The sequence below is a fragment of the Sinocyclocheilus grahami genome, unplaced genomic scaffold (assembly GCF_001515645.1).
Source record: "Sinocyclocheilus grahami isolate Dianchi unplaced genomic scaffold, SAMN03320097.WGS_v1.1 scaffold2102.1, whole genome shotgun sequence".
Lineage (NCBI taxonomy): Eukaryota > Metazoa > Chordata > Actinopteri > Cypriniformes > Cyprinidae > Sinocyclocheilus > Sinocyclocheilus grahami.
Window position 1 is genome coordinate 5,529 of NW_015507281.1, and position 14,108 is coordinate 19,636.

At 40.4% G+C, this 14,108-nt stretch overlaps 2 protein-coding genes across 2 annotated transcripts in view; both read left to right on the forward strand.

Moving 5' to 3' along the window:
- Nucleotides 1–328: 328 nt before the first annotated feature.
- Nucleotides 329–10,170, forward strand: LOC107574048 (guanylate-binding protein 3-like). The gene is made up of 10 exons (XM_016260520.1): nt 329–413; nt 3,048–3,227; nt 3,316–3,443; nt 3,691–3,835; nt 4,707–4,949; nt 6,296–6,576; nt 7,221–7,433; nt 7,783–7,885; nt 8,142–8,500; nt 10,090–10,170. Exons 2-10 carry the CDS (start codon nt 3,053–3,055, stop codon nt 10,168–10,170), a joined length of 1,728 nt encoding a protein of 575 aa, XP_016116006.1. The 5' UTR covers nt 329–413; nt 3,048–3,052.
- A 2,925-nt stretch (nt 10,171–13,095) lies between these two features.
- Nucleotides 13,096–14,108, forward strand: part of LOC107574049 (guanylate-binding protein 1-like) — a 13,741-nt gene continuing 12,728 nt past the window's right edge. The window contains exons 1-2 of the mRNA XM_016260521.1: nt 13,096–13,180; nt 13,726–13,905. Coding sequence (XP_016116007.1) covers nt 13,731–13,905 — 175 coding nt within the window. The 5' untranslated portion in view covers nt 13,096–13,180; nt 13,726–13,730. The remainder of the gene's footprint in view (nt 13,181–13,725; nt 13,906–14,108) is intronic.

Consider the following 14,108-nt stretch of genomic DNA (forward strand, 5'->3'; position numbering starts at 1 on the left):
TTCATAGCTCAGATATACAAGATGTCATTCCAGTCTGTGTCATATACAGTAGTACCACAAAAAAGAAAAGCATCTTATCTTTTTATGTGGCTGCACACTCTGGAAACAATCCAAGCTTCTTGTATCTGCAGTCACATGCTTTCCACTTTGCAGTTGCTGATTTTGAAAGTAAAACCAAGATTTAAACTGCACATTGTTGTTTGCTCAGTCAATAGGAGGAGCTCAAATCAGCCACCGAGAATAACTAGAGACACACTGAGAGACCAGGAACGTCCCCTAACTCACTCTAGACCAATCAGCATCCAGAGTCTGGAGCCGAAGGTGTGTCTAAGAAACATGGGTAGAATATCAGGAAGCTGCAACATGAACACAACTCAGACTGAAGTTAGACTGGAGTGAACTAAAGCAAACCGGTAAGAGACGCTCCTTCATTCAGATCATTATAGCACCTGTGCTGCTCTTATATCTGCACACAATACAATGTCCAGTGTTTCACACTCAGCATCAGCACAACAGCAGATTCTTCATGTTTGTTTTTGCTCCTGCAGTTGATCATGTGTGACCGTGTGTGTGAGTGTGTGTGTGTGTGTTAGTGAACTCTACAACCTGACGTGTCTTGATAGATGTTCTGGCCATGTTTTGTTAGAGCACAAAGGACTTTGTTTATGTGACATGATTAACTTGTATTTTACTTCTTTAGTAGAGACCAGCATCAACTAAACCCAGTCTGGTTAAAGACTGTAGCTGGTCACAAAACAAGTCTGACAGCATTTCTATGTGTCTTACTCAGCCTGCTTGTGTAGTTTGATGTGAAAGTGTGTTGTTAAAGCAATATTTTACACAAACAGAAAGAGGAAAGGCTGCTCGTGTGGGGAGTTATTGTACTGTCTAATTGTTACGTTCCCGTTTTATAATTAATCTAGGGGAATAGACTCAAAAAAGTCAGCAATATTGAGAGTTGGGTTCAACGGTCTAGGTGGGAGCACAGCAACAGTACACTAACTGAAACTCTAGCACAGATTTGACATTAAGTATCAGTCAGCAAACACCAAAAACAACAACACTTGTCTGGGGCATTGAGCGAGACAGCTCAAACTCTCTCCTTTCCTCTCTCTCTCAACTGTGCTTTCTTTGTGGTTTTATAGCTGGTTTCCTCTCTGGAGGAGCCAATGAATGAGGAGTTAGTTGGTCATCAGCAAACGAGTATCAGGTGCCAGTAATCAGCTCCTATTAGAGCAGCAGCACAGGAGAGAAAAGAAAACAGAAGGTACACAAACTCTTGACTGACCGCAGAACAATATATATTACTAGAGCCCGACCGATATGGGTTTTTTGGGACCGATACGATACCGATATTAGGGAGTAAAAAAAGGCTGATACCGATATATCGGCCGATATTCTTTGTGTATATTATAGTACAGTACCAGTCAAAAGTTTGGACACTTTCCCATTCGTGTGTCCAAACATTTGACTGGTACTATATATATAATACAGTATATACATATTGCAATGATCACTCAAATGTGGTGATCAAACACTTATAATGACGTGACAGAGATACGGAATGGAGGCAGGGTATTTAACAATTTAACAATAAACTTTATTATCCAAAATGAGTCTGACATCAGTGCACTGAACAGTAAAGTTGAAGTTTATTCAACTTTAATTCAATTCAATTCCATTCAACTTTATTCTGTTGAAGTTTTTCACTTCGGAACATTCATTCATGGATTTGCGCTACTGTCTTCACACACAGACGAAACTTACTAGAGAAGTGTGACATAATATACCTCTGTAAATAAATACAATATAAATAGGGATGCACGGAAAAGAAAATTCTTGGCCGAAGCCGAAACCCAACAAAATTAAACACTGGGCCGAAGGCCGAATACCGAACACGGTTTTTCTAGTTTTTTTCCCCCAAGTATTTTGCCAATTTTTTTTCCACCATTGCATAAATTAAAGCCCTCTCGAATGCCACCCTCCGCGCGTCGGTAGGGGGATCGCTTGATCGTTCGGCGCCAGACCGCAAATTTAACCACCCATAACTCCTGAACCCCGTAGGCTATCGATGCGGGGGTGGTCTCATTCAAAAGCGGGCCTCTAGACGTACACTTGATTCGCATTCGAGAGGGTTCCTCGAGCTGAAGGGATCCCCCGAATTTGGTGCGGATTCGGCCGTTCAAAGTTTCAATGGTTTTCTATAGACTTAAGCTTTAAAGCGTTTCATCCAGGACGCCAATAGCAAACAATGGAGCGCGCTCTGCTGGACAAACGAAGTAATTACACCATTTCAAGCATTTTATCTGTGTTATATGTTCTGTAAAAAAAAAATTCCATATCGGCGGCGTATTCGCCAATACCGATATATCGGCGACAGGCGCATAATATCGGCAAACGATATATCGGTCGGGCTCTACAAATTACGTCACAGGACGTAACACCCCAAAGCACAAGAGGTGTGTGCGGCTTTGCCAATTGAGGCGTCTTTGGAATATGACACTGTAAAAGCAGCCATTTTGAGAGCATACGAATTGGTGCCTGAGGCATACCGGCAGAAATTTAGAGCATGTTCAAAGCAAGCCAAACAAACTTACGTCGAATTTGCTAGGGAAAAAAAGACCCTCTTTGAGAAGTGGTGTTTTGCAAGCAAAATGACCACTTTCGAAGAGCTGCAAGAATTGGTCTTATTGGAAGATTTTAAAACATGCGTGCCGGAAAGTGTTGTAGTTCATTTAAACGAACAAAAAGTGACAAAACTCTCGGATGCAGCAGTACTTGCAGATTAATTCAAGCTTACCCATCGGACGTTTTTTTTATTCTGGACGTCAAACAAAAACGGATACGGGATCAGCCCAGTCCTTCATTTTGGAGGATGTGCTGCCTTTCTCTGACGCTTCGTATACCGGCGCAAATGTTTTAAATTCTTCCAATAAGACCAATTCTTGCAGCTCTTCGAAAGTGGTCATTTTGCTTGCAAAACAGGATTATTGGAGTATTTCTCAGTGTGGTTGATTAAAGGAAGAGAAATGTGTTTGGGTCTCCAGTGGTCATGGACAAACCAGTGTGCTTGATTGACACGGCGTCCGATGGGAAGCTGTGTGTGCAGGGGTCAGCGTTGCAGGTTCTGGAGCAGATCCAGCAGCCCGTGGTGGTGGTGGCTGTGGTGGGTCTCTATCGCACCGGGAAGTCCTACCTGATGAATCGACTGGCCGGGAAGCAAACAGGTCAGCAGCACTGATGCCATCCAAACGCTCGTGCCCTTCAAATGAATGCCTGCAAGTCATTGTGGGGTTTCTGGTGTGTGGTTATCAGGGTTTGCACTGGGCAGCACAATCGAGTCCAAGACGAAGGGCATCTGGATGTGGTGCGTGCCTCACCCCACTAAAGCAAAAACCACTCTGGTGCTGCTGGACACCGAGGGACTCGGAGACGTGGACAAGGTGACAAACTAAAGTAGTTCTATCATATATTATCTATATGTCTTTCTGTCTGATGGTTGGTCAGTTGTCCAGGCCTAGTGGCCAAAGTTCTGTATGCTTGTTTACTTTTTGTAATGACCGACCCAAACCAAACAAATATCAAACTGTACAGTTTACACCAATCTCGCAATCACTGATCATTCAATATCAGGAACTGTGTGTCTGTTATGGGTCCTGGTCTCATATCGTCTTATCCTGTCTTTCTCAGGGCGACTCAAAGCATGACACCAGGATCTTCTCTCTGGCTGTCCTTCTGAGCAGCACTCTAGTCCTGAACAGTCGAGGAACTATTGACAACAGGGCTATAGAGGAACTGCAGTATCCTTCTGATCAGAACTTATATTTCATTTTCAGTTTGAAGTTTGTTTAATATGAGAGCTTGCAGAGTATTTAGGTAAATAGGTTAGTACTATGTAAATTAGAAAGACTCCATGTAAAATACTTGCATTTTTAGTACACTTTGAAGTATAGTCTCAGTAAACTACTAGTTATGTATACTTATAAGTTTTCTTTAAGTGAACTTTACATCATACTTTAAGTATACTATGTCCCTATTCATTAATGTGTATATATTTTGTTATATGATTTTCTGAACATACAAAACATCAAAAGAAAGAACAGGGTATCTGCTTGTAAACAAAAACATTTTATTCTAGCTTCATGCATTCTTTTTTATAAAAAAAAGAAAGAAAGAAAGAAATAAACAACATTTTAAACAAAAAGCTGAAAAAGACTATGAATTGGATTCAGAATGATAATCAAAACGTAGATGGAGTCGATCAACACCCCAAACCGTGACAATCATTTTTACCTCTTTATTGGTTGACATTTTACTCCATAATGTTACACAGTTTTGATGCTGTTTTATGTCAGATGATCATGTTAGATTACGTGTGGAAGCATCTGTTGTTTTGGTTTCTTCTTCGCTCTTTCCCTGTTTTGGAAATTCTGTACAGAAGATTTGTATTAGCGCCCCCTACCGTATAACAATGAAAGCATTTTCAGAGCACAAGTATAGCTCAAATAAATCAAGTATAAGTCAAGTATACTTAAATGTCATTTGAAGTATATTTCTGAGAAGTACATAAAAAGTAGACTGAAAGTATACTTTCCTATTTTTTTAGTTTAAGAAATATACTAATAGCACACTTGAATAAACTTATTTTTCGTAAGGGTGCACTGTGTATTTTGACTGAAGGACAGCTTTGTGTTGTTCTCTTGAAGGTAACTCGAGTCAAGTGAACAATTACAACCTTCCAAGAGAGTGCATTCGCAAATACTTCCCATCTCGGAAATGTTTCACCTTCCCGTTCCCAACCAATCCAGACAATGTCTCTTATCTGGAGACACTGGACCCAGCTGAGATTTCAAAACGATTCTTGGAGGTCACGGGTCGTTTCTGCCAGTTTATCTTTGACCAGAGCCAAGTGAAAAATCTGAAAGATGGACACACGGTCACCGGCAGAGGTAACTCATTGGTTCATGTAGACAGTGGCTAATCCAAGAGATCATATTTATTTCTATAGCCCTTCTCACAATACACATACTGTAGTTGTTTCAAAGCAGCTTTCTAGAATGTAATACTGGAATGTCTGCAATGCCTTAATACTTTAATTTTGATCAGTTTTAGAGCTGGGCGATATGATTTATGTTGAGATTTGGCCATACTGTATTTATTACTTTGTCTAGCATATAAATCAGTGCCAGGACTAAATGAAAGTACTGACATCAGAGAAAAATGGAAAGAAGCTTTAATGGTATGGCATTAAAACGCAGTGTTGTGTTGTGTTGCGATATATTAATGCAAGAAGCTGTGTGAGTTATATATGGCTTTAAGTAATGTCTTGGTATAGAAAGAAAACTCATTTCAGGCATTACTGTGATGGGAAGTTACTCGTGTCATGGTATAAGATTTTGGTCATATCGCCCAACTCTAAATGGTTGAATCAGGGAGATGCTAGAAATTCACTTCAAAATGATGTGTTGGTGGTTAAACATACCGCATGGCTGGCTAATACGTTTAATATTGATAACAACCACAGTTCCGGTACCACAACATGCGATGGCGCCGCAGACGGCAGCCTGAGTGTTTGGCTCTCCAGTGTTTGTACTGTTTTTGTTAGTTTTTCCAGTTTTTTGTTTCTCAAACACGATCAGTTTTACCAGGGATGAGGTGCTGAACATTCGGCAGAACACACCACACAATCTTCTACCGGATTTCGTTTATTCGGACGTTTTGCTGAACGTTGTAGTCGGCGGAGCTGCTGCGCTGATCAAGCGCTTCAGGACGTGCAGATGGGGGAAGAGAGCCGGCGTGCTCGTGAAGCTCAGGAAGCGCGGATTCAGAACGCCGTTGCCGAGCATCCATATGGCGAGCTTTTCAGCAAATACTGTATTGGTCACCGTTTAGTTTTAGTCTTGTTGCTGTAACCACAACACTAGCAAGTCTCTTAAAGTTCACCCGAGAATGAAAATTCTGTCATCATTTACACACCCTCATTTCATTCCAAACCTGCCATTCTTTCGTGGAACATAGAAGAATTTATTCTGAGAACTCTTTAGTTTTTTTGGACATACAAATGGAAGTCAATGGAAACCAAAATGGTTTAACCCAAAACAGTCATCAAATATTTGTTTTTCGAGTGAATTATGCTTTTAATGTTTTGGACTCTTAATGTTTTATAAAGATGTCTTTGCATCTTTATTCATCGACAACTAAAGCTTGAAAAATACTGTTCCAAAACTAAAGCTGATAGGATTGCATCCATTTAATTTGTACCGTACTTGTGTTTGACTCCTCTGCTTTCCTACAGTTCTGGGTCATCTAGTAAAAACATTCGTAGACACCATCGCCAGTGGAGCTGTGCCGTGTCTGGAGAACGCTGTGATCTCAATGGCACTGATTGAGAATGAGGCTGCTTTTCAGGAGGGGCTTGAGGTGTACCAGAGTGGAATGGAGAAGCTGAAGAAGTCCTTCCCTCTGGAACTGAACGAAATCACCTCAGAACACCAATGCTTCAGTCTCATGGCAACACAGACCTTCATGAAACGCTCCTTCAGGGACAGTGATGGGAAGCACTTGACATCTTTAGAGGTCAGTGGGAGTGGACAGATTACAACAATAGATGGCTTTAAGCCACTTTATGGATTGCTCACATTTTTATTGTTTTCCCTTTCAATTAAGATTGTTTTTCTTATCCCATTGGCAGATATTTTTTCTTGTTTTAAGGAAAAACTAACAAACTTTTGATGGTTTTTTTTCTCAAGACTTAATATCTCGAGTCATTTTGCTTCTCAAGAAAAAGTATCTTGTTTCAAGGATGTTTAAATATTTGATATTCGTACTAGAAATCAAGACAACAAGTAAGAAAATAATTTATTTGCAGTGTAGGGTAAAGCATGCAGTCTCTAAATCTTCTGCAGTAGTGCTGATACACCTATGAGGCCTAGAAGGCACTAAATATAGATGTCCCACCCACAATAAAAACTGAGGACAGCCAACAACTACTAAGATTGAGGCTTCTTGTCTAGATTTTGTGGAAATTCCAGCAATAATCTCAGTTACATATTGAAAATTATGTCTTGTATTATGGGTTTTTTTATCCATTGGTTCTGCACTGTACTAGTTGTGGTATCCAGTAGGGATGTGCATCTCCATAACTGAGGCCGATGCGATACGCATCTTGATGTAAAGCCAACGATACGATATATCCTTCCTGTTTTGTTGTGCTGTTTCAGGAAGCCATCAATCATCAGTTTGACAGCTATCTCTGGGACAATGAGAAGGCCTCCGAGGCAAAATGTGAAAGTCTTCTGTCAGTTCTCTCTGAACCAATGACCGAGCGGATCAATCAAGGATTTTATGCCACAGCTGGTGGGTACGATCTCTTCTGCCAGGACCTGGAGGACATTGTGAATCAGTACAATACACTGGCCTATCAAGAAGTCAAGGTGATACATGTTACATTATTAACATAGAACAATGCTATTATTATTATCATAGTGTTGATGACATACAGGTAGATATGAGCAATATCACACTCGTAGCCGTGAGATATGGCTATATCCTCTATATGGCTGGATCAATCAAGTGTGTATGTGTGTTTGTGTGTGTATATATATATCCCTGTTGAAAAAACCAGCATATGCTGGTTAGGTATGTTTTGACACTGGGATGCTGGTCCTTTGCTGGTCCTTGATATATATATATATATATATATACACAGTATATTTAAGCAATAGCACTAAGTATCTTCAGATATGAATATTTTTACCATATCAGGTTTGTGTTTCTTCATAGGTTGCCGAGGTGTTGGAGAAATTTCTACAGCAGAAGGTTGCAGTCACCACCGCCATTCTGCAGGCTGATGATAAACTAACCGAAAATGAAAGAAGGATTTGCGGTAAGTAGAAAAAAGTAGACACAGTAAGCCTTATACATGAGAATATGAATAGAATCAACCCAGTGGCACAGTTAGTGTTAGGGTAAATGAAAGGGTGGTGTAAGGGGATGGATGCAATCTCATTCCACATCTACAACCGCTTTGAACGCTTATGTTTCAGCGTGTCAAACAAGAGGGATGATGTTGTTAGATTTGTCTCCTTCATTGAGCTTCAAGCATGTCTGTTTCTGTAACCACTTGTTTTTGGGCTGACCAGAGGAGAGAGAGCGGGCAGTCCTTCTGGAACAGGAGATGAAGGCTCAGGAACAGAGGCAGCATCAGCTGGAGGAGAAGATGGTGATTGAAGAACAGAATAACGAGGAGAGGGTGAGACAGGTCATACAGAAGATGGAAGAGGAGATGTTCGTCCAGCAGCAGGAGACAAAGCACGCCATGGACAGTAAGCTGAGGGAACAGGCTGCCCTGATGGAGAAGGGCTTTCAGGAGAACGCTAACAAAATGGCCAGCGAGATAGAGCAGTTGAGGAGGAGGAATAAAGAGGTAGAGGACAGCAAGTCCAGAGAGCTCGCAAAGATGATAGCGGATCAGGAGCGAAGAACAATATCCAGCGATATCGTTGACTTGATTGCACAGATACTATTACAACTGAACTGAGCTGGATGTTGACATCACTGAATTCAATGATGAACTGTCTTTAACTGAAAATTTAGTGTTTACTATTGTCATTTTGCATTACCGACACACTGTTTTCCTATTTGATACTGTAAAGCTGCTTTGACACAATCTGTATTAGGGATGTAACGGTTACCGGTTTGATGATAAATCATGATAAACTGTTGTGGATTTTCCCCTGTGATTCCAGTATTAAAGATTGTTAACGTTTCTCCGTGTCTATATTGTTCCTACCACAGCGAACCGTGACATAATTAAGCTTGTCCATAAGCGCCACCTGCTGTCAGCGAGTGGATTTACAGAGACTTATATTTATATTCAGCCTGTGTGCGGTTTCTGTCTGGACCAAAAACGGACCGAATCTGCATGCCCTGCCGTCAATTTTGACCGGTTGATGGAAAAACAAGCTTATGTGGATTCTACACATTTAAACAATTCAGATAAGTTATCTAGAATTATTTACGGAGCAGATAAAATACATATAATCATTTATGAATCAATTATCATTTTGACTGAACTCTTTTCTTTATTTAAAGGCTGAAATGCGAGGTTTACCTTTTTATGAAACGTTTTCAAAGCTTTATTTGAACATTTACATCAGATATTTCAACATGCTCTTAAACTGTTGTCAGTCAAGTTGTCATTTAAAATCCGAACATCATTGGTGATGTTATTGTTTTAGTGATTATGCAAACAAAAAGCCATTTTATTTGTTGTTTGTTGATTTTTAAATATAAAACTTGGTGAAGTGATTTATGTGTCGGTACTTTTTGAACATCTCCAGCATATTTTAACAATACCGTGATAATACTGATAACCGTGATAAGTTTGGTCTCTATATAAATACAGGTGACTAGCATAATTAATGGTCAACTGAATGTACAGTAAAGGAATAATAGTCCTTATTTATGTGGTAGTTAAGATTTAAAACACCAGAAATTGTCTTTAGTGTAGGGGTGTAATGGTTCGAGTATCTCATGGTTCAGTACATATTGTGGTTGTGTTATCGTTGGATGGGAGGACATTAATAATAAGTCATTAATGGTTGCTTGAGACACTTTACACAGTGTTATTACACTGTAAATCCCAACTCTCTCAGTCAGCCTGTGTCACGAATCCGGTCCATGAACTTCCGTCTGTTTGCCATCAGAGGTCACCCTTCTCCCATTACATTGACTCTCACACCACACAGACTGTTACACATCACCCTGGACTGCATTTCCCATCAACCATTGCACTGAATACACGCACACAGCTGAATGCACTGATCACACACACAGCTGAATCCAATCAGACATGCTACATAAGCCATGGACTTCCTCTCTCTCACTGCAGAGTACTGTCTAGCGTTTTTCACTCTCCAAGTGTTAGCTATTTTACCAAGCCATTCCATGTTTATGTCCTGTTTGGTCTCTAGTATTGTTCTGCGTTTTCCACTCTCCTAGTGTTAGCTGCTATACGGAGCCTGTTTATTGTCTTAGTTTTGTCTTTTTCTTAGTTCCTAGTTTAGTCTAGTCTTGCCTGTTTTCTAGTCTTGCCCTGTCGTTTTGCCGTTTGGACTCTGTTTGCCCATGCCTGGACCTTTTCCTGTGTTCCTGGATTTATCCCTCTAGTCTCGCCCTTTTGATTCTGTTCGCCGATCGTTGACCTTCGCTAGCCCTAGGATTATTCTTGTGTCTTGCCCGCCATATACCTGTTTGCCATTGTTCGACCCTGCCTGTGTTTTTGACCTCTCTGCTTTAAATAAAGCTTGCACATGGATCCGCACGTCTCACGTCTCGTCAGCCCCGTTACAGCCTGAAACTTTCGTGTTACTGCACTGGACTAAATAAAAACATTTTGGGCAAGACATTTTCCAAGATGTTTCAGTACACTTGACATAAATTAAATGTTACAAGGCCCTTATCTGACTCTGAGTTTGTTAAATCAACATTACTTTTTAATCACACAATTTAAAAATGCTATGTCATATTAACCGGGAGTATATTATCTTAAATGATGTACATTTAACAAGTTACTTGTTTTTATGTTTACTAAACACAAATACAATTATTTGGTACAACTTTTAATAATTTTTGCATGCAAACATATAATTAAAAACATGAATTATTAATTGTTAATTACTTTGTACATTACATTGATGTCATCAAGTTTTCACTATATATGCTTACCCTGGGCTTGCCGGCTTTCTAAAAACGTCCTTTTTTGAATGCAGATAAAACCGAGGTTATTGTTTTTGGCCCCTCTGTTTCTTCAGGAATGAACATGATTGATCTTGGATATCTGCAAACTTTTTCGGTGTGGAGTTTGGCAACCGTCTCAAGCTTGATAGACATATTAGCTCTGTGATTGGATCTAGTTTCTTTCACCTCCGCTTGCTTGCTAAAATTAAGCCGTTTCTACATGAGAAGACCTTGAAAGGTGCAATGCTCTAATTACGACTAGGCTGAACTGCAGCTCTCTGTATTACGGTATTTCAACGTCTCAAATGACCTGTTTGCATGTGGTTCAGAATGCAATAGAACACGTTCTGAAAGGATGCAAGAAATTCCCGCACGTCAGACCTTAGAATTGAGTTCAAAATCCTATTACTTTTCTATAAATCTTTACATAATCAAACACCAAGTTGTCTAGTTTACGCCACTCCTAAAAACCCTCATAAAGCCTAAGATCGGAAGATATAAAAACAAATGCAATAAATTGCAATGAGCAAAAACAAATGGTGACACCAAATCTGTTGTCTGCAGACTTGTGCAAACTTTGAAGGAAAGGCATCTGTAGTATGTGTGCCTAACATATTCAATGAAGAAAACGCAACACACACTATCTAACACCACAGACGCGGCACTAAGATATAGCACCTGAAACATACAGGTCACACAAACAAAGCATGAAATCATGTCTTAAGCAAAGGTACTAGTCAAACCTAAGAAAGAAGATTAGATAAATGAAGGGCTATTGAGGAATGTGAGCAGGGATAGATATATGGTTGAGCAAAGGTAAGACTTAGATGATTATAAAAGAAGATGTGAATAAGAAAGCCAGTTCATTTTTGGATTCAACTTTTAATTAGTTTAATAAAACTCCTTGTGTGTAAACGAGCCCGGTCTCATGAAAATGCGTATACGCCAAATAAAAACGAAAACTTGTGGTATTGATACACAAAAATGGACTTTGGCGTGCATATGATACACAGTTTTCGCGTAATGTGCAGATCAGTCAATATGTTGAAACAAATCAAAACACTCAATAAAGACAGAGAGACCTTTGACCTTTCTGAGTTTTTCAGTGTTATAAAGTCCTCCAAAGTAAGAATACTTAAAAACTTGCATTGACAACAAATGAGCAGATTCAGACAGAAAGGCTTTGTCAGTCTTACGTAGCAACGACAGTAGTGAAAGAGCCAAAGACGCTGAGAAAACTCCGCTAAGTTATTAAAATGTATGCCAGGGCAAAACAGCCGTCTAGCTTTATGCTGAAATATAGGAACAGTAATGGGAGAAGTTGATGAATGGATAAGACTGCACCGAGAGGAGTGACGTATGCAGCGATTCGGTCGCAGAACACCAGTATTCCTTCCCTCAGTCCCCTTTTAAACTTTATAGCCATTAAAGTAAATCAATAAACATTAAATAAAACAAGAAAAATGGTGAGAAGTCGTGTGGCAGCCAGATGTGCCCTTGTTCGCTATCAACCTGAAGTCACACAAGTCAAGTCTTTGTCGTATCTGTTATGCTTGGCCAGTGTCGTTGTGAGTTTCAGTTTTGTAGACTGTAAGGACCTTTGAAATAACTGCATTTGGTGAAGTGATATGAACACGTAATGCTGTGAAGACCTGCCTGGAACTGCTTAATATAAATAACTGCACACCTTAGAATATTAACCAACCAATCAAAATGAAGCCCGGCCCAGTAGTATAACAATCATTTACTTTTTAGCTGATGCTTTTACCCCAACCAACTGATTTAACACATTCTATGGGTCACAGTTTATGAGTAAAAGAGTTCCCTGGACTCTTGTGTTGTTAGTGTCATACAGTACTGATGGAGTCATGAGTACACTTTAAAGTGTCCCACTTCCTCTTTCATAGTGTCTGATACACCGGAGGGGAATTTCCATTCAGTTTCATCAGAAACCAGGTTTATCACAGGTTAAACAGACAGTCTCCTGTACTCTTCTTATTTCTGGAATATTACTGGTCAGCTTTTGTTGTTCATAGCTCAGATATACAAGATGTCATTCCAGTCTGTGTCATATACAGTAGTACCACAAAAAAGAAAAGCATCTTATCTTTTTATGTGGCTGCACACTCTGGAAACAATCCAAGCTTCTTGTATCTGCGGTCACATGCTTTCTACTTTGCAGTTGCTGATTTTGAAAGTAAAACCAAGATTTAAACTGCATTGTTGTTTGCTCAGTCAACAGGAGGAGCTCAAATCAGCCACCGAGAATAACCAGAGACACACTGAGAGACCAGGAACGTCCCCTAACTCACTCTAGACCAATCAGCATCCAGAGTCTGGAGCCGAAGGTGTGTCTAAGAAACATGGGTAGAATATCAGGAAGCTGCAACATGAACACAACTCAGACTGAAGTTAGACTGGAGTGAACTAAAGCAAACCGGTAAGAGACGCTCCTTCATTCAGATCATTATAGCACCTGTGCTGCTCTTATATCTGCACACAATACAATGTCCAGTGTTTCACACTCAGCATCAGCACAGCAGCAAATTCTTCATGTTTGTTTTTGCTCCTGCAGTTGATCATGTGTGACCGTGTGTGTGAGTGTGTGTGTGTGTGTTAGTGAACTCTACAACCTGACGTGTCTTGATAGATGTTCTGGCCATGTTTTGTTAGAGCACAAAGGACTTTGTTTATGTGACATGATTAACTTGTATTTTACTTCTTTAGTAGAGACCAGCATCAACTAAACCCAGTCTGGTTATAGACTGTAGCTGGTCACAAACAAATCTTTAAGCATTTCTATGTGTCTTACTCAGCCTGCTTGTGTAGTTTGATGTGAAAGTGTGTTGTTAAAGCAATATTTTACACAAACAGAAAGAGGAAAGGCTGCTCGTGTGGGGAGTTACTGTACTGTCTAATGCAGGAGTATTGGAGTATTTCTCAGTGCGGTTGATTAAAGGAAGTGAAATGTGTTTGGGTCTCCAGTGGTCATGGACAAACCAGTGTGCTTGATTGACACGGCGTCCGATGGGAAGCTGTGTGTGCAGGGGTCAGCGTTGCAGGTTCTGGAGCAGATCCAGCAGCCCGTGGTGGTGGTGGCTGTGGTGGGTCTCTATCGCACCGGGAAGTCCTACCTGATGAATCGACTGGCCGGGAAACAAACAGGTCAGCAGCACTGATGCCATCCAAACGCTCGTGCCCTTCAAATGAATGCCTGCAAGTCATTGTGGGGTTTCTGGTGTGTGGTTATCAGGGTTTGCACTGGGCAGCACAATCGAGTCCAAGACGAAGGGCATCTGGATGTGGTGCGTGCCTCACCCCACAAAAGCAGAAACCACTCTGGTGCTGCTGGACACCGAGGGACTCGG

What these genes read in the sequence shown, in the direction of transcription:
- LOC107574048 (XM_016260520.1), top strand. Translation starts at nt 3,053, where the DNA reads ATGGACAAACCAGTGTGCTTGATTGACACGGCGTCCGATGGGAAGCTG. An exon ending in ACTGGCCGGGAAGCAAACAG is followed by an intron (nt 3,228 to 3,315) that starts GTCAGCAGCACT and finishes TGTGGTTATCAG; the next exon opens with GGTTTGCACTGGGCAGCACA. An exon ending in GAACAATATCCAGCGATATC is followed by an intron (nt 8,501 to 10,089) that starts GTTGACTTGATT and finishes CCTGTTTTCTAG; the next exon opens with TCTTGCCCTGTCGTTTTGCC.